This window comes from Eucalyptus grandis, chromosome 8, assembly GCF_016545825.1.
Source record: "Eucalyptus grandis isolate ANBG69807.140 chromosome 8, ASM1654582v1, whole genome shotgun sequence".
Lineage (NCBI taxonomy): Eukaryota > Viridiplantae > Streptophyta > Magnoliopsida > Myrtales > Myrtaceae > Eucalyptus > Eucalyptus grandis.
The window spans coordinates 73,720,842-73,738,713 of NC_052619.1; the positions used below are offsets into that span (position 1 = coordinate 73,720,842).

Sequence of the window (17,872 nt, forward strand, 5' to 3'; positions counted from 1 at the left end):
AGATCTAATTATTGCATAAAGCGAAGAGCATTGTGCATTGAAAGATTGAACAGCCGATTAGCAAAGTGTGACAGAAAAGGGAAACAAGAAAACGAATGACAGGCAAAGTGAGAATAAAGTTAACAATTGAGAAACACTGGGGATTGAGAAAGTTAAGAAAAGCACTGTATCTCTATGACATATAGAAAGGAAATGTATGGAAACTGAAAAGATAAAAAACAACTTTGCCTTGCGAAAGATCCGCTTCAATGTGATGAACCATATAGAATCTCCCGGGCAATTATCCTTGGCATAAAAGATTTAGTTTGATGATCAACATATTGAAACTTCAGGAATTCCTAAATGGGGTGATAATAGTATCTATGGTTACCACTTAGGGAGACATAAGTCACCATGACATTGGATTGGATGAATCTTCAGGTCATCATACCAACGAAATAGCAATCCAACACAGTAACTAGCCGAACTGTAGGAATTTTTTAACTTTAGAGGAAAAAAGACATTTTCATATCACCAAAGACATTTAGATAGTGAGAGATGACCCACGCTTTCCAAACGTCAACAGCACAAGAGAATCACACGGTTATTCAAGAATTCATTGAAGAAGCCAAAATGCAGGTCCATCACCACTCTCTCTCTCTCTCTCTCTCTCTCTTTCTCTCTGACTGATAAATGAAACGCTGAACTGAAGTGAAGACAGGTCAAGAAGTGTACCCAGTTGGGTAAACATTGCCGTGGAGTGGAAGGACAACGGATGACCCGACCCAATTGAGAACCAGCGACGACGATACCGACCCGAAAGTTGAAGGCGCTTTGCCTCTGCTCAGATCACCTCTGAAAGAAGAAGAAGAGGAGTAGGAGGAGGAGGTAACACACCAGCTCGATACAATTATCACTAACGCCACCAGACCCACTTTCTCTTTCCCCATTCTCCCCGCCTCTCTCTTTGAATTAGGACTGACGAATGAGCAAGAATGATATGTTCTTGGCGAAACTCAAACCCGTCCTTGTTCTTGTCCGATTATTCAGACCCAGCAGCAGGGAGACCAGGTCGAGGGCAATTAAAGGGCGGGTTTGTTGCATGATGGAGCGAATGATCAGCGAGGATTTATGCTGATGTCTAGCTTGGGAGCCACGGATTTCGAATTGGAATAGCTTGCGAGATGGGGGTCTGCACACCGGGGGGAGGAATTTTAATGACGTTTCTTGTTTTCCCTGTCGTTCGGTAATTCGAAGGAGTTAGAAATGGCATTCCTTCTGATGGGTGGAAATCTGTCCGAGCAGGTTCTTTACTTTAATTTCTGCGTTATGCTTATTCCTTGCGTTGGCTGTGGTTTACAAGTGCACATTTTGATGATTTGTTAGACCGTCTCTGTACTTGATAGTTATAGTTTGTTCACATACGAAAGTACATGCATATGCAATATAGAATCTATCCTTTTGTTATATATAGATATATAAGATTGATGTCTTATGTGATCTAATCATAACATTACATTAAAATCTTCGGTTGGGGTTATAACTGAGAAAATGGTTCATGTTGAATGGTTCATGTTTCGAAGAAATACATGTTAATTAGATTAGTGCATATGATTGAATTGGTGGTTTGATTAATAATTCTATGGCCTTTGTTCAATTTGAAAACTCTTCAGCTCTTGTGGTGGAATATGCCTCTAGGCTTGAGTTTCACTCAATGGAAGGTAAATAAATCTGGAATATTGGGCTGAACAATAAGCTGGAGTGTGAATAAGGATCGGTTTCTACTAATTCTCAACATGGTAGTACTTATTATGCGTGGCTGTAATTGAATTGGCTTGGGATATACCCGTAAGCAATTTTGTTGTACACATAACATCCAGTACAGTAAGACGAAGGAAAGCATTATTCATGGCTTATTTTCAAGTGACTTGGCAATAATAAGCTTCTTAGGCGAAGGCTTAGTTTGAAGCGCAGGGCTTCCATGATTCTGATTTGGAAGTACAAAGACACGATGAGGAGCTTCTTGTCAATTAGGCTGCGAATGCTCTGGACTTTGGAAATCGACTGCAACCTTTAGAATCCCATCCCAGCGATTGCCTCTCGTTGTCGTAGATCACCATCTTGTCCTGCATCGATGTGTCTGCAAAACCGACAAACAAGGGTAGAGAAAAAATTAAATGAAATAAATCTGCTTCGCCTCGATGGTGCAGTGCATCTGAATGGATATGATCTCCGACGACATTTTATTGTTGTCTAATCATATATTTGATGATTTCCTTCCTTTTCAAATTTTCCATGACAATGTCTCAGGTGCAAAACTAATTCCGTGATAAAAATGCCACCATATGGAAGATTCTTACTTCCAATCACATTCACATTTTCGAACCCTACTTCAGTTCCGTTTAAAACTCCCATGCAGACATTTCCCTTGTCCTGTCAAAACCATTGCAGTTAGCAAAAAACGTACATATCTAACTTGCCAGAGTTTTGATGGATGACGACATTGACGCACCGATATAATCAAATATGATTCGGGGGGAACTTCAAATTGGTTTTGGGCTTTTCCACCGCTATTAAAGCTGAGTGCAAAGCTGAGTGCAAAGGGTTTGAAGTACTTCGTGACGTCGCCGATGTTTTTGAAAGGCTTCCGGCCTTTCCAGCAAAGTGGGAGCGTGCGGTCGTCTACTGCTTCGGTGAAGTGCTTTCTGCATAGTTCTTCGTCCACCTGAAAGAAGAGAGTTAAGTTTTTTACGGTTTTATCTCTCAATTTTTATTTTTATTTTTAATGAAAGGTGTTACTTCTCAAACTTAATAGGCATTAGTACTCAAGAAAACTTAAGCACAACTGAAAATACTGGAAAGATGGTGATTTGTTTGGATGTGAATAGTGGCGCGCTAAGTGTGATGTTGCATTTTTCCCAGATTTTCACATACTAGTTCACAATTGCCTCTAACTCACACTCAAAGATAAGGCTTGATATGCCTCAGAACTGAAGTAAGTATAAGTGCTCCCGCTATCGAAAACAAGCAACAGATTTTTCTGTCCAGTAGGTTTCCTCGCAAAAAGGAGGTCCGCGGTCCCGGGAGAATAGTGCTTTCTGAGATAAATATAACAAAGTTCAATTTTAGTAAATGAGAGATGAGAGATATTGAGATGGTGAAAAAGTGGAAGAACAGAGAATTTATGGGTCACGAGACATAGGCGTCCACGAGATGCGAGAGGAGTCATAAAGATCATCACCGAAGAAGAGAAATCCACCACCACGAGTACTCAAGTAGTGACCTAGTACGTTCGCCACCAAATCTTGACTACTTAGCTGTGAAACGAGGCTGGACCTTCCCTTACCGAACCCGAGCACTCCGTCTAAGTAAGTAAGGTACTGACCGGGTATCTGATTATATCCACTTCTGTAGAGGAACTATCAACACATGATAAATGGTTAAATAGGCAAAATTGATATGAGCAGGCTCTTGACATAGATGAAGAATTTCCTGTCTGGCCAAAAGAAAGTATGGTATCATAAAATGCTGAGTTGGTAAAATCAGTAGGCGTGGCCAAGCATAATTGGGAGAGCATGTGAAGTCACCTACCCGAGGGCGACATGAGGACTAAGAACCCTGTCGCGGTTGGACTCGAAATGAACGTCATCCTTTACAAGGAAACCATGAGAAGAGCCACCATCTGCATACTGAACCCCGTAGCCACATCGCTCCAGGCGGTCTTTTTTGTAGTCGTCGGATTGTAGGGACGTGCAAATTGGGTCACTGCTATCTACTAGGTCACCGCTGGGTGGATAAAGCGGATTTGGTGTCTGCAATAATAAAATGGTGGAAAGTCATAAGGACTTATCACCCCACATAACATCATGAGACCATTCAAAACAAACATAGCAAAGTCTTAGGATTACCATCCAGAATTCATAGGTTTGAGAAACAAGTCAATACGACACCTACAAACTATTAAAATTTACCCGGGTACATTGTACACAAGGGGCATCACATTGGAGTCAAGTGAGGTCACTACCAGTGTCGAGATCAAGAAAGTAAGGCTTTGACGGCTGCCCGATGTAGACAGTTGCATTATATGACCTGAAATGGGCAATTCACTTGATAATCAATCTTGGAAATACACAAACTTTTATAATCTTCAGATCTAATTATTGCATGAAGAGAGGAGCATTGTGCTCCGAAAGTTTGAACAACCAATTAGCAAAGTGTGATAGAAAAGGGAAACAAAACAAATGACAGGCAAAATGAGAATAAAGTTAACAATTGGAAAACACCGGGGATCGAGAAAGTTAAGAAAAGAACTGCATCTTTATGACATTTAGAAAGGAAATGTACAGAAACTGAAAAAAAAAAAAAAAAACACATCTTTCCCTTGCTAAAGATCCCCTTCAATGTGATGATAACCATATAGAATCTCCCGAGCAATTATCCCTTGCCATGAAAGATTTAGTTTGATGATCAACATATTGAAACTTCGGGAATTCCTAGATGGGAGTCATAATAGTATCTATGGTTACCACTTAGGGAGACATAAGTCACCATAACATTGGATTGGATGAATCTTCATGTCATCATACCAACGAAACAGCAATTCAAGGCAGTAACTAGCCGAACTGTAGGAACTTTTTTTAACTTTTAAAGGAAAAAAGACCTTTTTATATCATCAAAGACATTTAGGCCCTGTTTCATAACATTTATGTTTCTCCAAATTTCTATTCTTTTATTCATTGAAACAAAAGAAAAATAGAAATCTATTTGGTAACGTTAATTAATTTTTTTATTTGTTGGAATAAAAGTGGACGAGGAATAGATTTAGAACAGAAACAATAAGTAGGAAAAAAGTATCTTGTTCCTGAAAACAATTTTCATAAATAATTTTTTTTCTTTTTCCTTTTTTTCTTCTTCTTTGCTGGCTACCACCCCAATCTACCACTTGCCCTTGACCACCAATCGTTGCCGTTGCCCACTATTGTGGCCGCCGTCGACCGCCACCTTTGGTTGTCGCCGCCCGCCGCTCGCTGACTATGTTGCCTATTGCTCATCGCCATTGATCACCACAGCTCGCCGCTCATCGTTGTTGCCCACCGCCATCACCGAGTGCCACCGCCGCCACCATCAACCCCAGGCGTCATTGGCAATCATCCGTGGCGGGGATTGGCGGTGGCTGGTGACGGTAGACAATGGTGATGGTAAGGAAGAATAAGAAAAAAAAATTAAAAGAAATTCTACATTATATAAAATTTCGTGAATTATATCAAAAGCATTTCTATTCTTTTTTTTTTGAAAATAAATTTTTTTATGTAATTACTGAACGCGTTTCAGTTAGAAATTGTTTCCAGGAAATATAAATAAAAAAAATTATCTCTGAAAAAAATTATTTTTTGAAATAGAAGCGTTATTAAATAGATCCTTAAATAGTGAGAGATGACCCACGCTTTCTAAACGTCAACAGCACAACGGTGTCACATAGGTAGGTATTCACGAATTCATTGAACAAGCCAAACTGCAGGTACATCACCTCTCTCTCTCTGACTAATAAATGAAACGCTGAACTGAAGTGAAGACAGGTCAAGAAGTGTACCCAATTGGGAAAACATTCCCGTGGAGTGGCAGGACAACGGATGACCTGACCCGATTGAGAACCAGCGACGACGCCGACGCCGACCCAAAAGTCAAAGGTGCTTTGCGTCTGCTCAGATCACCTCTGAAAGAAGAAGAAGAGGAATAGGAGGACGACGATACACACCAGCTCGACACAATTATCAGCAACGCCACCCAACCCACTTTCTCTTTCCACATCCTCTCTCTCTCTCTCTCTCTGTATTACAACGGACGAATGAGCAAGAACGATACGTTCTTGGTGAAACTCAAACCCCTCCCAGTTCTTGTCCGATTATTCAGACACAGCCGCAGAAAGACCAGGTCAAGGGCAATAATAGGGCGGGTTTCTTGCATGTGGAGCCAAAGATTGGCGAGGATTTATGCTGATGTCTAGCTTGTGAGCCACGGATTTCGAATTGGAATAGCTTGGGAGATGGGGTCTCCCTGTCGTTTTGGGGGGGGGGTGGGTGGAAATCTTCGGGGGATTCCTTGGAATTTTAATGACGTCTCGCGTTCCCTGTCGTTTTGGTAATTCGAAGGGGTTAGAAATGGTATTCCTTCTAATTGGTAGAAATCTTCGAGCAGGTTCTTTACTTTAATTTCTGGGTTATGCTTATTCCTTGCGTTGGCAAATTGGGGTCGTTAGTCTCGTTATCTGCCCCAGAAAGGATTCTGTCTTCTTGATGATTGAGGTACGATGATGATAAAAAAGATGAGGAAGGTTTACCCTTTTTTCTTTTTTCCTTTTTCGTTTTATTTATTTTTGTCAAGGTGGACGAAAGAAATCTGAAGTGGGACCCAGCAATGAGTCAATCTGGGAATTTCGAGGAACTTTCCTAAAAAGGACAACCCATGTTATGGGGTTGGAAAAAGGGGAAAAGCGAAAACTTATGTGGGAATAAATGTTCATTTTTTATGAGCCTGATAAAATTTAGTTTAGTGACGTAAATAGCTCTAAATAGAAACGCTGAAAGAGAAAGGAGATTGGGCCAGGCCCAGTGCGAGGGGAAGAAAAAGAGAGGGGCGGGTCGGGCCAAGGTCGAATCCGGCCCAACCCGACCATTTTCGTTTGGTTTTTTTTTTTCGAAATTTTTTTAACTCTTTTTTTTTAATAATAATCCTTTTTTTGTGACTAGTTCCTAACCTTTAACACTACTTTAAATTAATTAATTTATGTGAAATTTAGGTGTCAATAAAGTAAATAAAATCTGAAATACTAGGCTGAACAAGAAGCTGGAGTGTGAATAAGGATCGGTTTCTACTGATCTCAGCATTGCAATACTTATTAAGCGTGGCTGTAATTGAATTGGCTTTGGGTGTACCCGTAAGCAATTTTATTGTACACATAACATCCAGTCCAGTAAGACAAAGGAAAAAACATTAGTCATGGCTTATTTTACAAGTGACTTGGCTATGATAAGCTTGTTAGGAGAAGGCTTGATTTGAAGCCCAGCATTTCCATGATTCTAATCTGGAAGTACAGAGATACGATGAGGAGCTTCTTGTCAATTAGGCTGCAAATGCTCTGGACTTTGGAAGCTGACTGCAATCTTCAGAAGCCCATCCCAGACAATGGTTAGCATTGTCGTAGATCACCATCTTGTCCTGCATCGATATGTCTGCAAACCGACAAACAAGGGCAGATACAAAATTAAATTAAATAAATCTGCTTCACCGCAATAGTGCAGTACATTTGAATGGATATCTCCAAGGACATTTTATTGTTGTCTAACCATATTTTTGATGATTTCCTTCCTTTTCAAATTTTCAATGACAATGTCTCAGGCACGAAACTAATTCCGTGATGAAAATGCCACCATATGGAAGACTCTTACCTCCAATCACATTCGTATCTCCGAGTTTTTCTTGAGTTCCATTTAAAACTCCCATGCAGACATTTCCCATTTTCTGTCAAAACCATTGCAGTTAACAAAAAACGTACATATCTAACTTGCCAGAGTTTCGATAGATGAAGGCATTCACTCACCGATATAATCAAATATGATTCAGGGGGAACTTCAAATTGGGTTTTGGTTCTTTTACCGCTATTAAAGGTGAGTGCAAAGGGTTTGAAGTACTTCCTGACTTCACGGATGTTTTTGAAAGACTGCCAGCCTTTCCAGCAGAGTGGGAGCTCGGGGTCGCGTATTTCGGTGAAGGGCTTTCCACTTAGTTTTTCCAGTTCATTTGTCACCTGAAAGGAGAGAAGTTTTTATGCTGTCATCTCTCAATTTTCCTTTTTTTTTTTTTTTTTTATGAAAGGTGTTACTTCTCAAACTTAATAGGCATTAGAACTCAAGAAAACTCGGGCACAACTGAAAATACTGGAAAGTTGGTAAATATGTTTGGATGTAAATAGTGACACAGTAAGTGTGATGTTGCTTTTTGTCCCAAATTTTCACATACTAGTTCACAATCGCCTCTAACTCACCCTCAAAGATAAGGCTCGATATGCCTCAGAACTGAAGTAAGTATAAGTGCTCGCGCTATCAAAAACTAGCAACAAATTTTTCTGTCCAGTAGGTTTCCCCGCAAAAAGGAGCTCCGCGGTCTCAGGAGAATAGTGCTTTCTGAGATAAATATAACAAAGTTCAATTTTAGTAGATGAGAGATGAGAGACATTGAGATGGTGAAAAAGTGGAAGAACAGAGAACATACGGGTAATCACGAGACATAGGCGTCCACGAGATGCGGGAGGAGTCATAAAGATCATCACCGAAGAAGAGAAATCCACCACCACGCGTACTCAAGCAGTGGCCTAGTACGTTCGCCACCAAACCTCGACTACTTAGCTGTGATACAATGCTGGACCTTCCCTTACCGAGCCCGAGCACTCCGTCTAAGAAAGGAACGTTGTACGGACTTGGTTTCTGATCATATCCACATCTGTAGAGGAACCATCAGCACATGATAAATGGTTAAATAGGCAAAATTGATCTGAGCAGGCTCTTGACATAAATGAAGAATTTCCTGTCTGGCCAAAAGAAAGTATGGTATCATAAAATGCTGAGTTGGTATAGTCAGTAAGCTTGGCCAAACATAATTGGGAGAGCATGTGAATTCACCTACCCAAGGGCGACACGAGCACTAAGAACCCTGCCGCTGCTGTAGGACCTGAAAGAAACGACATCCTTTACAAGTGCACCAAGAGAAGAGCCGCCATCTGCATACTCCACCTCGTAGTCACATTGCTCTGGGTGGTCACATCTGTAGTCGCCTGAATGCAGGGACGCGCAAATTGGGTCACTGCAATCTACTATGTCACGGGCTGGGTGGATAACGCGGATGTGGTGTCTGCAATAAGAAAATGGTGGAAAGTTATCAGGACTTATCGCCCCGCATAACATCACGAGACCGTCCAAAACAAACATCCGAGCGAAGTTTTAGGATTACCGTCCAAAATTCATAGGTTTGAGAAACAAGTCAATACGACACCTAAAAAGTATTAAAATTTACCGGGGTACAATGTGCACCAGGGACATCACATTGGAGCCAAGTCAGGTCACTACCAGTGTCGGGATCAAGAAAGTAAGGCTTTGGCGGCTGCCCGACGTAGACAGTTGCGTTATATGACCTAAAATGGGCAGTTTACTTGATCATCAATCTTGGAAATACACAAGCTTTTATAATCTTCAGATCTAATTATTGCATGAAGAGAGGAGCATCATGCTTCGAAAGATTGAATAGCCAATTAGCAAAGTGTGACAGAAAAGGGAAACAAAACGAATGAGAGGCAAGGTGAGAATAAAGTTAACAATTAAGAAACACCGGGGGATCGAGAAAGTCAAGAAAAGCACTGCATCTCTATGACATATAGAAAGGAATTGTATGGAAACATATTAAAAAAACAAAAAACAACTTTCCCTTGCGAAAGGTCCGCTTCAATGTGATGGTAACCATATGGAATCTCCCGACAATTATCCCTTGGCATGAAATATTTAGTTTGATGATCAACATATCGAAACTTCAAGAATTCCTAAATGGGGGTGATAATAGCATCTACGGTTACCACTTAGGGAGACATAAGTCACCATTACATTGGATTGGATGAATCTTCAGGTCATCATACCAATGAAATAGCAATCCAACACAGTAAAAAAATAATAAAAATCCATTTGGTAAATGTTTGTTCTCAAAAACAAAAATTCATTTTTTTTGTTCCTAAGAATAGATTTGGAACATAATTAAGAAGTAGAAAAAAGTTGCTACGGTTCTTAGGAACAATTCCTAGAATCAAGTCTAATTTTCAGTCTTTTCTCTTCTCCTCTCGGTCCTTTTCTCTTTCTTCTTCCTTTTGGCTAGTCGCCGGCCCTCTTATGACACCAAGCCATGGCGAGGCTCAGCCTCACTTAGCCATCAGCAAGGTTGACCTCGCCCAGCCATGGCTAGGCTTAGCCTTGCTAGCTAACGCGAGGTTGGGCCGATCTTGTGTTGCATGGGCAAGGTTGAGCCTTGCCCAGATTTGTGAGTTCGAGGCTCGCGGTGGCCAAATGAGCCTCCGACAAGCTCACTAAATCTCGCCCTGGTCTATTGAGGCTCTAGCAAGCTCGCCAAACCGGTCGCTAGCCACGGAGGATAGATGTATTAAAAAATTAAAAGAAATAAAAAAAAAATTAAGAGTCATATTAAACGCATGTTCATTACGGAAATAAAAATTGTGGGTATTTACCAAGGGCCTTTAAAAATTCAAAAATTATTCTCAGGAGTAAAGATAAAAAAAAATTATTTCTAACCCACCCCGTGGTGGATGTATTGGTTTGCGCCCTACCCTCTCATCCGGGAGAGGAGGGGTTCAAAACTCCGCGCCCCCATTTGCGTGACTAAAGTGGAGTGCCATGGGAGGTGGACCCCGCGCTAGTGCTCCCCTGGTTTGTGCCGCCGGCTGTACGTAGTTCTAAGGTCATAAAAAATTATTTGTAAACAAAAATTATTTTTAAAAATAAAATGATTACTAAATGCCCACTTGGATAGTGAGAGATGACCCATACTTTCTAGACGTCAACAGCACTACAGAGCGTTACATAGGTATTAAAGAATTCATTGAAGGAGCAAAAGTGTAGGTGCATCACCTATCTCTCTCTCTCTCCGACTAATAAATGAAACGCTGAACTGAAGTGAAGACAAATCAAGAAGTGTACCCAATTGGATGAACATTGCCGTCGAGTGGAAGGACAACGGATGACCCGACCCGATTGAGAACCAGCGACGACGACGCCGACCCGAAAGTCAAAGACGCTTTCCCTCTGCTCAGATCACCTCTGAAAGAAGGAGAAGAGGGGGCGGATGAAACAGCCCAGCTCGACACAATTAACACCAACGCCACCAAACCCACTTTCTCTTTCCCCATTCTCTCTGCGTTTCTCTTTCTCTCTCTATATTATAACTGACGAATGAGTAAGAACGATATGTTCTTGGCGAAACTCAAACCCGTCCTGTTCTTGTCCGATTATTTAGACCCAGCAGCAGAAAGACCAGGTCGAGGGCAATTATAGGGCGGGTTTCTTGCATGATGGAGCGAATGATTGGCGAGGATTTATGCTGATGTCTAGCTTGGGAGCCACGGATTTCGAATTAGAATAGCTTGGGTGATGGGGGTCTGCAGATCGGGGGAGGAATTTTACTGACATTCTCTTGTGTTCCCTGTCGTTAGGTAATTCGAAGGAGTTAGAAATGGTATTCCTTCTAATGGGTGGAAATCTCGGAGCAGGTTCTTTACTTTAATTTCTGGGTTATTCTTATTCCTTGCGTTGGCAAATTGGGTTCGTTAATCTTGTTATCTGCTCCAGAAAGGATTCTGTCTTCTTGATGATTGAGGTACGATGATGATGAAAAAGATGAGGAAGGTTTACCCCTTTTTTTCTTTTTTCCTTTTTCCTTTTATTTACTTTGGCTATTGAATGTGGAAAATTGCCAAGGTAGACGAAAGAAATCTGAAGTGGGACCCAGCAATGAGTCCATCTGGGAATTTCGAGGAACTTTCCTCAAAAAGGACAACCCATGTTTTATGGGGTTGGAAAAAGGGGAAAAGCGAAAACTTATGTGGAAATAAATGTTCATTTTTTATGAGCCTGATAAAATTTAGTTTAGTGACGTGAATAGCTCTACATAGGCGTCAAATCATAATAATGAGGGATTTGCTGTAAAATCTGGACGACTATCGTATATAAATGCGAAATTTTCAAATATCTAATGCTTACGAATACTAATTCTAATTGACAGTTTCCATCATTCATAAGGTTTAGAAGACATGTCGAGGTTATCTTCCAGGATTTACTAAACCTTCAAAACAATGTGCATCTCGTTATTTAGATAGAGTAGGAATATCATGAAATGTGATACAATAGTTTGTAGACATTTAGTGCATGAAGATATTGGAGTCCATAAAATTGAACACATCAAAGAATGAACAAAATGTTAACCATATGCCCTAAAGTAATTATGTAATAGTTACACGTTAGGGATTATTTAATGATAAATAAATATTCATTCATCGTATTATTTATATGAATGAATCCATAAAATCGATTACAACTGAACCTATTCTTAATGTGTTAAGAATATGTGTGATTAGTTTACAGTCATGATGAATCTTTAAACAATTCATGATCGATAAATCATTGGAGATTGTGGTATCTAAGCTAGAATAAAGGTGTTTGTCTTGAACAAGTTCACTGAACGTGATATGTATATAATGATTGGTAATATTGAAGTTTTTAGTGATGTCAATGTTTGATTATTCACGCTTTGGTAGGATGTAAGATCCTTAGACCTAATGTTGACTTACATATTTGATGGCTGTGGTTTACAAGTACACATATTGATGCTGCGTTAGACCATCTCTATGCTTGATAGTCATAGTTTGTTCACATACGAAGGCATATGCATATGCATATGCAATATAGAATCTATCCTTTTGTTATATGTAGATATATAAGATTGATATCTTATGTGATCTAATTGTGACATTACATTGAAATCCTCAGTTGGGGTTATAACCAAGAATGAATGGTTCATGTTTCGAATAAATACATGTTAATTAGATTTGTGCATATGATTGAATTGGTGACTTGATTAATAATTCTATGGCCTTTTTTCAATTGGGACATGGTAAAATAGAATGATCGAATTACACGATCGCCAAAGCCGACAATTTCATTATATTCTTGAAACATTTCATATTGTCTAGATAGCCATGATATATTACTAGATGTCACTTATGATTTGTAGAAATAAGAGACTAATCTAGACAATTAGTTCTCCTGATTGTACTAATGTGTTAGTACAAGTCTTACTGTTGACGTAGTGATGAATCTAGGAATATCACATACCCTAACCAATCAGAATGGCATTTGAATAAGAGAGACAATATTGCAAATGTATTTGCAGTTGATGAGTCTAGCTTTTCGATTCAACTTGGAAACTCTTCGGCTCTTGTGGTGGAATATGCCTCTAGGCTTGAGTTTCACTCAATGGAAGGTAAATAAAATCTGGAATAATGGGATGAACAAGAAGCTGGAGTGTGAATAAGGATCGGTTTCTACTGATTCTCAACATGGCAGTACTTATTAAGCGTGGCTGTAATTGAATTGGCTTGGGACATACCCGTAAGCAATTTTGCTGTACACATAACATCCAGTACAGTAGGACGAAGGAAAGCATGAGTCATGGCTTATTTACAAGTGATTTGGCAATAATAAGCTTCTTAGGCGAAGGCTTAGTTTGAAGCGCAGGGCTTCCATGATTCTGATATGGAAGTACAGAGATACGGTGACGAGCTTCTTGTCAATTAGGCTGCGAATGCTCTGGAATTTGGAAGTTGACTGCAATCTTTAGATTCCCATCCCAGCAATTGTCTCCCGTTGTCGTAGATCACCATCTTGTCCTGCATCGATGTGTCTGCAAAACCGACAAACGAGGGTAGATACAAAATTAAATGAAATAAATCTGCTTCGCCGCAATAGTGCAGCACATCTGAATGGATATGATCTCCGAGGACATTTTATTGTTGTCTAATCATATATTTAATGATTTCCTTCCTCTTCAAATTTTCCATGAGAATGTCTCAGGTGCGAAACTAATTCCGCGATAAAAATGCCACCATATGGAAGATTCTTACCTCCAATCACATTCACATTTTGGAACCCTACTTCAGTTCCGTTTAAAACTCCCATGCAGACATTTCCCTTGTCCTATCAAAACCATTGCAGTTATCAAAAAACGTACATATCTAACTTGCCAGAGTTTTGATGGATGAAGGTATTGACGCACCGATATAATAAAATATGATTCGGGGGGAACTTCAAATTGGTTTTTGGCTCTTCCACCACTATTAAAGCTAAGTGCAAAGCTGAGGGCAAAGGGTTTGAAGTACTTCGTGACGTCGCCGATGTTTTTGAAAGGCTTCTGGCCTTTCCAGCAGAGTGGGAGCGTGTCGTCGTCTACTGCTTCGGTGAAGTCCTTTCTGCGTAGTTCTTCCTTTACCTGAAAGAAGAGAGTAAGTTTTTTACGGTTTTATCTCTCAAATTTTTTATTTTTTTTATGAAAGGTATTACTTCTCAAACTTAATAGGCATTAGTATTCAAGAAAACTCGAGCACAACTGAAAATCCTGGAAAGATGCTGATATGTTTGGATGTGAATAGTGTGACACGCTAAGTGTGATGTTGCATATTGTCCCAGATTTTCACATACTAGTTCACAGTTGCCTCTAACTCACCCTAGAAGATAAGGCTTGATATGCCTTAGAACTGAAGTAAGTAAAAGTGCTCCCGCTATCGAAAAGAAGCAACAGATTTTCCTGTCCAGTAGGTTTCCCCGCAAAAAGGAGCTCCGCGGTCCCAGGAGAATAGTGCTCTATGAGATAACTATAACAAAGTTCCATTTTAGTAGATGGAGATGAGAGATATTGAGATGGTGAAAAAGTGGAAGAACAGAGAATTTACGGGTCACGAGACATAGGCGTCCACGAGATGCGGGAGGAGTCATAAAGATCATCACCGAAGAAGAGAAATCCACCACCACGCGTACTCAAGCAGTGGCCTAGTACGTTCGCCACCAAACCTTGACTACTTAGCTGTGATACGATGCTGGAACTTCCCTTACCGAGCCCGAGCACTCCGTCTAAGCAAGGATTATACGGACCGGGTATCTGATTATATCCACATCTATAGAGGAGCTATCAGCACATAATAAATGGTTAAAAAGGCAAAATTGATATGAGCAGGCTTTGACATAAATGAAGAATTTCCTGTCCGGCCAAAGAAAGTATGGTATCATAAAATGATGAGTTGGTAAAATCGGCATAATTGGGAGCGCATGTAAAGTCACCTACCCGAGGGCAACACGAGGCTAAGAACCCTGCCGCGATTGGACTCGAAATGAACGTCATCCTTTACGAGGAAACCACGAGAAGAGCCACCATCTGCATACTGAACCTCGTAGCCACATCGCTCCACGCAGTCACTTTTGTAGTCACCCGAATGTAGGGACCCGCAAATTGGGTCACTGCTATCTACTAGCTCATCGCTGGGTGGATAAAGCGGATGTGGTGTCTACAATAAGAAAATAGTGGAAAGTTATTAGGACTTATCCCCGCATAACATCATGAGACCTTCAAAACAAACATCCGAGCGAAGTTTTAGGGTTATCATCTATAATTCATAGGTTTGAGAAACAAGTCAATACAACACCTAAAAACTATTAAAATTTACCCGGGTGCATCGTACACAAGGGGCATCACATTGGAGCCAAGTGAGGTCACTATCAGTGTCAGGATCAAGATAGTAAGGCTTTGGCGGCTGCCCGATGTAGATAGTTGTGTTATATGACCTGAAATGGGCAGTTCACTTGATCATCAATCTTGGAAATACGCAAGCTTTTATAATCTTCAGATCTAATTATTGCATGAAGAGAGGAGCATTGTGCTTCGAAAGATTGAACAGCCAATTAGCAAAGTGCGACAGAAAAAGGTAACAAAATAAATGACAAGCAAAATGAGAATAAAGTCATTGCATCTCTATGACATATAGAAAGGAAATGTACGGAAACTGAAAAAAACACAACTTTCCCTTGCGAAAGATCTGCTTCAATGTGATGATAACCACATAGGATTTCCCGAGCAATTATCCCTTGGCATGAAAGATTTTGTTTGATGATCAACATATTCAAACTTCAGGAATTCCTAGATGGGGGTGATAATAGTATCTATAGTTACCACTTAGGGAGATATAAGTCACCATGACATTGGATTGGATGAATCTTCATGTTATTGTACCAACGAAATAGCAATTCAATGCAGTAACTAGCCGAACTGTAGGAACTTTTTTAACTTTTAGAGGAAAAAGACCTTTTCATATCACTAAAGACATTTAAGCCATGTTTGGTAATATTTATGTTTCTCTTAATTTTTGTTTTATTTATTCCTTGAAACAAAAAAAGAACAAAAATCCATTTGGTAATGTCAATTAATTTTTTATTCCTATGAATAAAAGTGGCCGAGAAATAGATTTGGAATAAAAACAAAAGTAAAAAAAAGTAACTTATTGGTCCCAAAACAATTTTTTAAGTTTTTTCTTTTTCGGCCATCGTCCCTCCTCCCTCACCACCACCTGCCACTACCACGTTGCTCTGCAGCCACCCCACCGCCATCGCCATCGGTCACCGTTGATCGCCATTGTCGCCTGCCACGGCTCGCCCACAATGCTGCTTGTTGCTTGCCACCACCAATTGTCGCAGCTTGTCGCTCGTTGTTGCTGCCCACCACCATCGCCAATAGCCACCGCCGACCAATGCTAGTTGCCTCCAACCCTAGGCATCGTTGGCGGTCATCCATGACGGTTGACGATGGACGGAGTGGTGGTGGTAAGGAAGAATAAGAAAAAAAATTAAAATAAATTCTACATTATAAAAATTTTGTGAATCGTAGCATTCTTATTGTTTTTCTATTTCGAAAATAAAAATTGAATAATTACTAAACGCGTTCTTTCATTGAGAAATTGTTCTGGAAAATAGAAATAGACAAAAATCATTTCTGAAAAAAAAAATTTGTTTTTCAGAATATAAGCATTACTAAACGGATCCTTAAATAGTGAAGAATGACCCACGCTTTCTTAACGTCAACAGCACAACAAGAGTCACGCAGGTATTCAAGGATTCAGTGAAGAAGCCAAAATGCAGGTACATTACCTCTCTCTCTTTCTCTGACTAATAAATGAAACGCTGAACTGAAGTGAAGATAGGTCAAGAAGTGGTACCCAATTGGGAAAACATTCCCGTCGAGTGGCAGGACAACGGATGACCCGACCCGATTGAGAACCAGCGACGACGACGACGCCGACCCAAACGTCAAAGGTGCTTTGCCTCTGCTCAGATCACCTCTGAAAGAAGAAGAATAGGAGTGGGAGGACGACGATACACACCAGCTCGACACAATTATCATTAACGCCACCCAACCCACTTTCTCTTTCCCCATTCTCCCTCCTTCCCTCTCTCTCTCTCTCTCTCTCTCTCGGTGAAACTCAAACCCCTCCCTGTTCTTGTCCGATTATTCAGACACAGCAAAAGAAAGACCAGGTCAAGGGCAATTATAGGGCGGGTTTCTTGCATGATGGAGCCAAAGATTGGTAAGGATTTATGCTGATGTCTAGCTTGGGAGCCACGGATTTCCGAATTGGAATAGCTTGCGAGATGGGGGTCTGCAGATCGGGGGGAGGAATTTTAATGACGTTTCTTGTTTTCCCTGTCATTCGGTAATTCGAAGGAGTTAGAAATGGTATTCCTTCTGATGGATGGAAATCTCTCCGAGCAGGTTCTTTACTTTAATTTCTGGGTTATGCTTATTCCTTGCGTTGGCAAATTGGGGTCGTTAATCTCGTTAACTGCCCCAGAAAGGATTCTGTCTTCTTGATGATCGAAGCGATTTGAGGAAATTTACCTGTCTTTTCTTTTCTTTCCTTTTTCGTTTTATGCATTTTGACTATGGTTGTGGAAGATTGCTAAGGTGGACGAAAGACATCTGAAGTGGGACCCGGCGGTTTGAGTCACCAATGGAGTCAATTTGGGAACTTCTAGGAACTTCCTCCAAAAAGGACAACCCATTTTATGGGGTTGGAAAAAAGGGTAAAAAGCAAAGACTTACGCGGAAATAAAGGTCCATTCTTTATGAGCCAATTATAATTTAGTTTAGTGATGTGAATAGCTTAGGCATGTCAAATCATAATGATGAGAAATTTGCTGTAAAATCCGGACAGCTATCATCTATAAATGCGAAATTTTCAAATATTTGA

General features: G+C 40.3%; 1 protein-coding gene, 1 long non-coding RNA gene and 2 pseudogenes across 3 annotated transcripts; 1 reads left to right on the forward strand and 3 right to left on the reverse strand.

The window, feature by feature from the left end:
* Positions 1 to 560: 560 nt before the first annotated feature.
* On the forward strand, positions 561 to 13,769 carry LOC120286542. Of its 2 annotated transcripts, none has more exons than XR_005545186.1 (3): positions 561 to 618; positions 697 to 867; positions 1,030 to 1,495. It is a non-coding gene; the product is annotated as an uncharacterized LOC120286542 (long non-coding RNA). The 2 variants fall into 2 exon arrangements; XR_005545187.1 differs by lacking the exon at positions 561 to 618 and adding an exon at positions 13,656 to 13,769 and having other exon boundaries at positions 731 to 867; positions 1,030 to 1,284.
* LOC104417917 lies at positions 1,725 to 6,016 on the reverse strand (annotated as a pseudogene).
* Positions 6,831 to 11,204, reverse strand: LOC104415981 (aspartic proteinase Asp1). The gene is given in 9 exon segments (XM_010027429.3): positions 6,831 to 7,208; positions 7,425 to 7,497; positions 7,577 to 7,783; positions 8,021 to 8,159; positions 8,248 to 8,475; positions 8,659 to 8,855; positions 8,857 to 8,883; positions 9,046 to 9,163; positions 10,728 to 11,204. Coding segments are annotated over 9 exon segments (1,308 nt in total). The 5' UTR covers positions 10,937 to 11,204; the 3' UTR covers positions 6,831 to 7,098.
* LOC104417916 lies at positions 13,110 to 17,441 on the reverse strand (annotated as a pseudogene).
* Between the last annotated feature and the right edge of the window lie 431 nt (positions 17,442 to 17,872).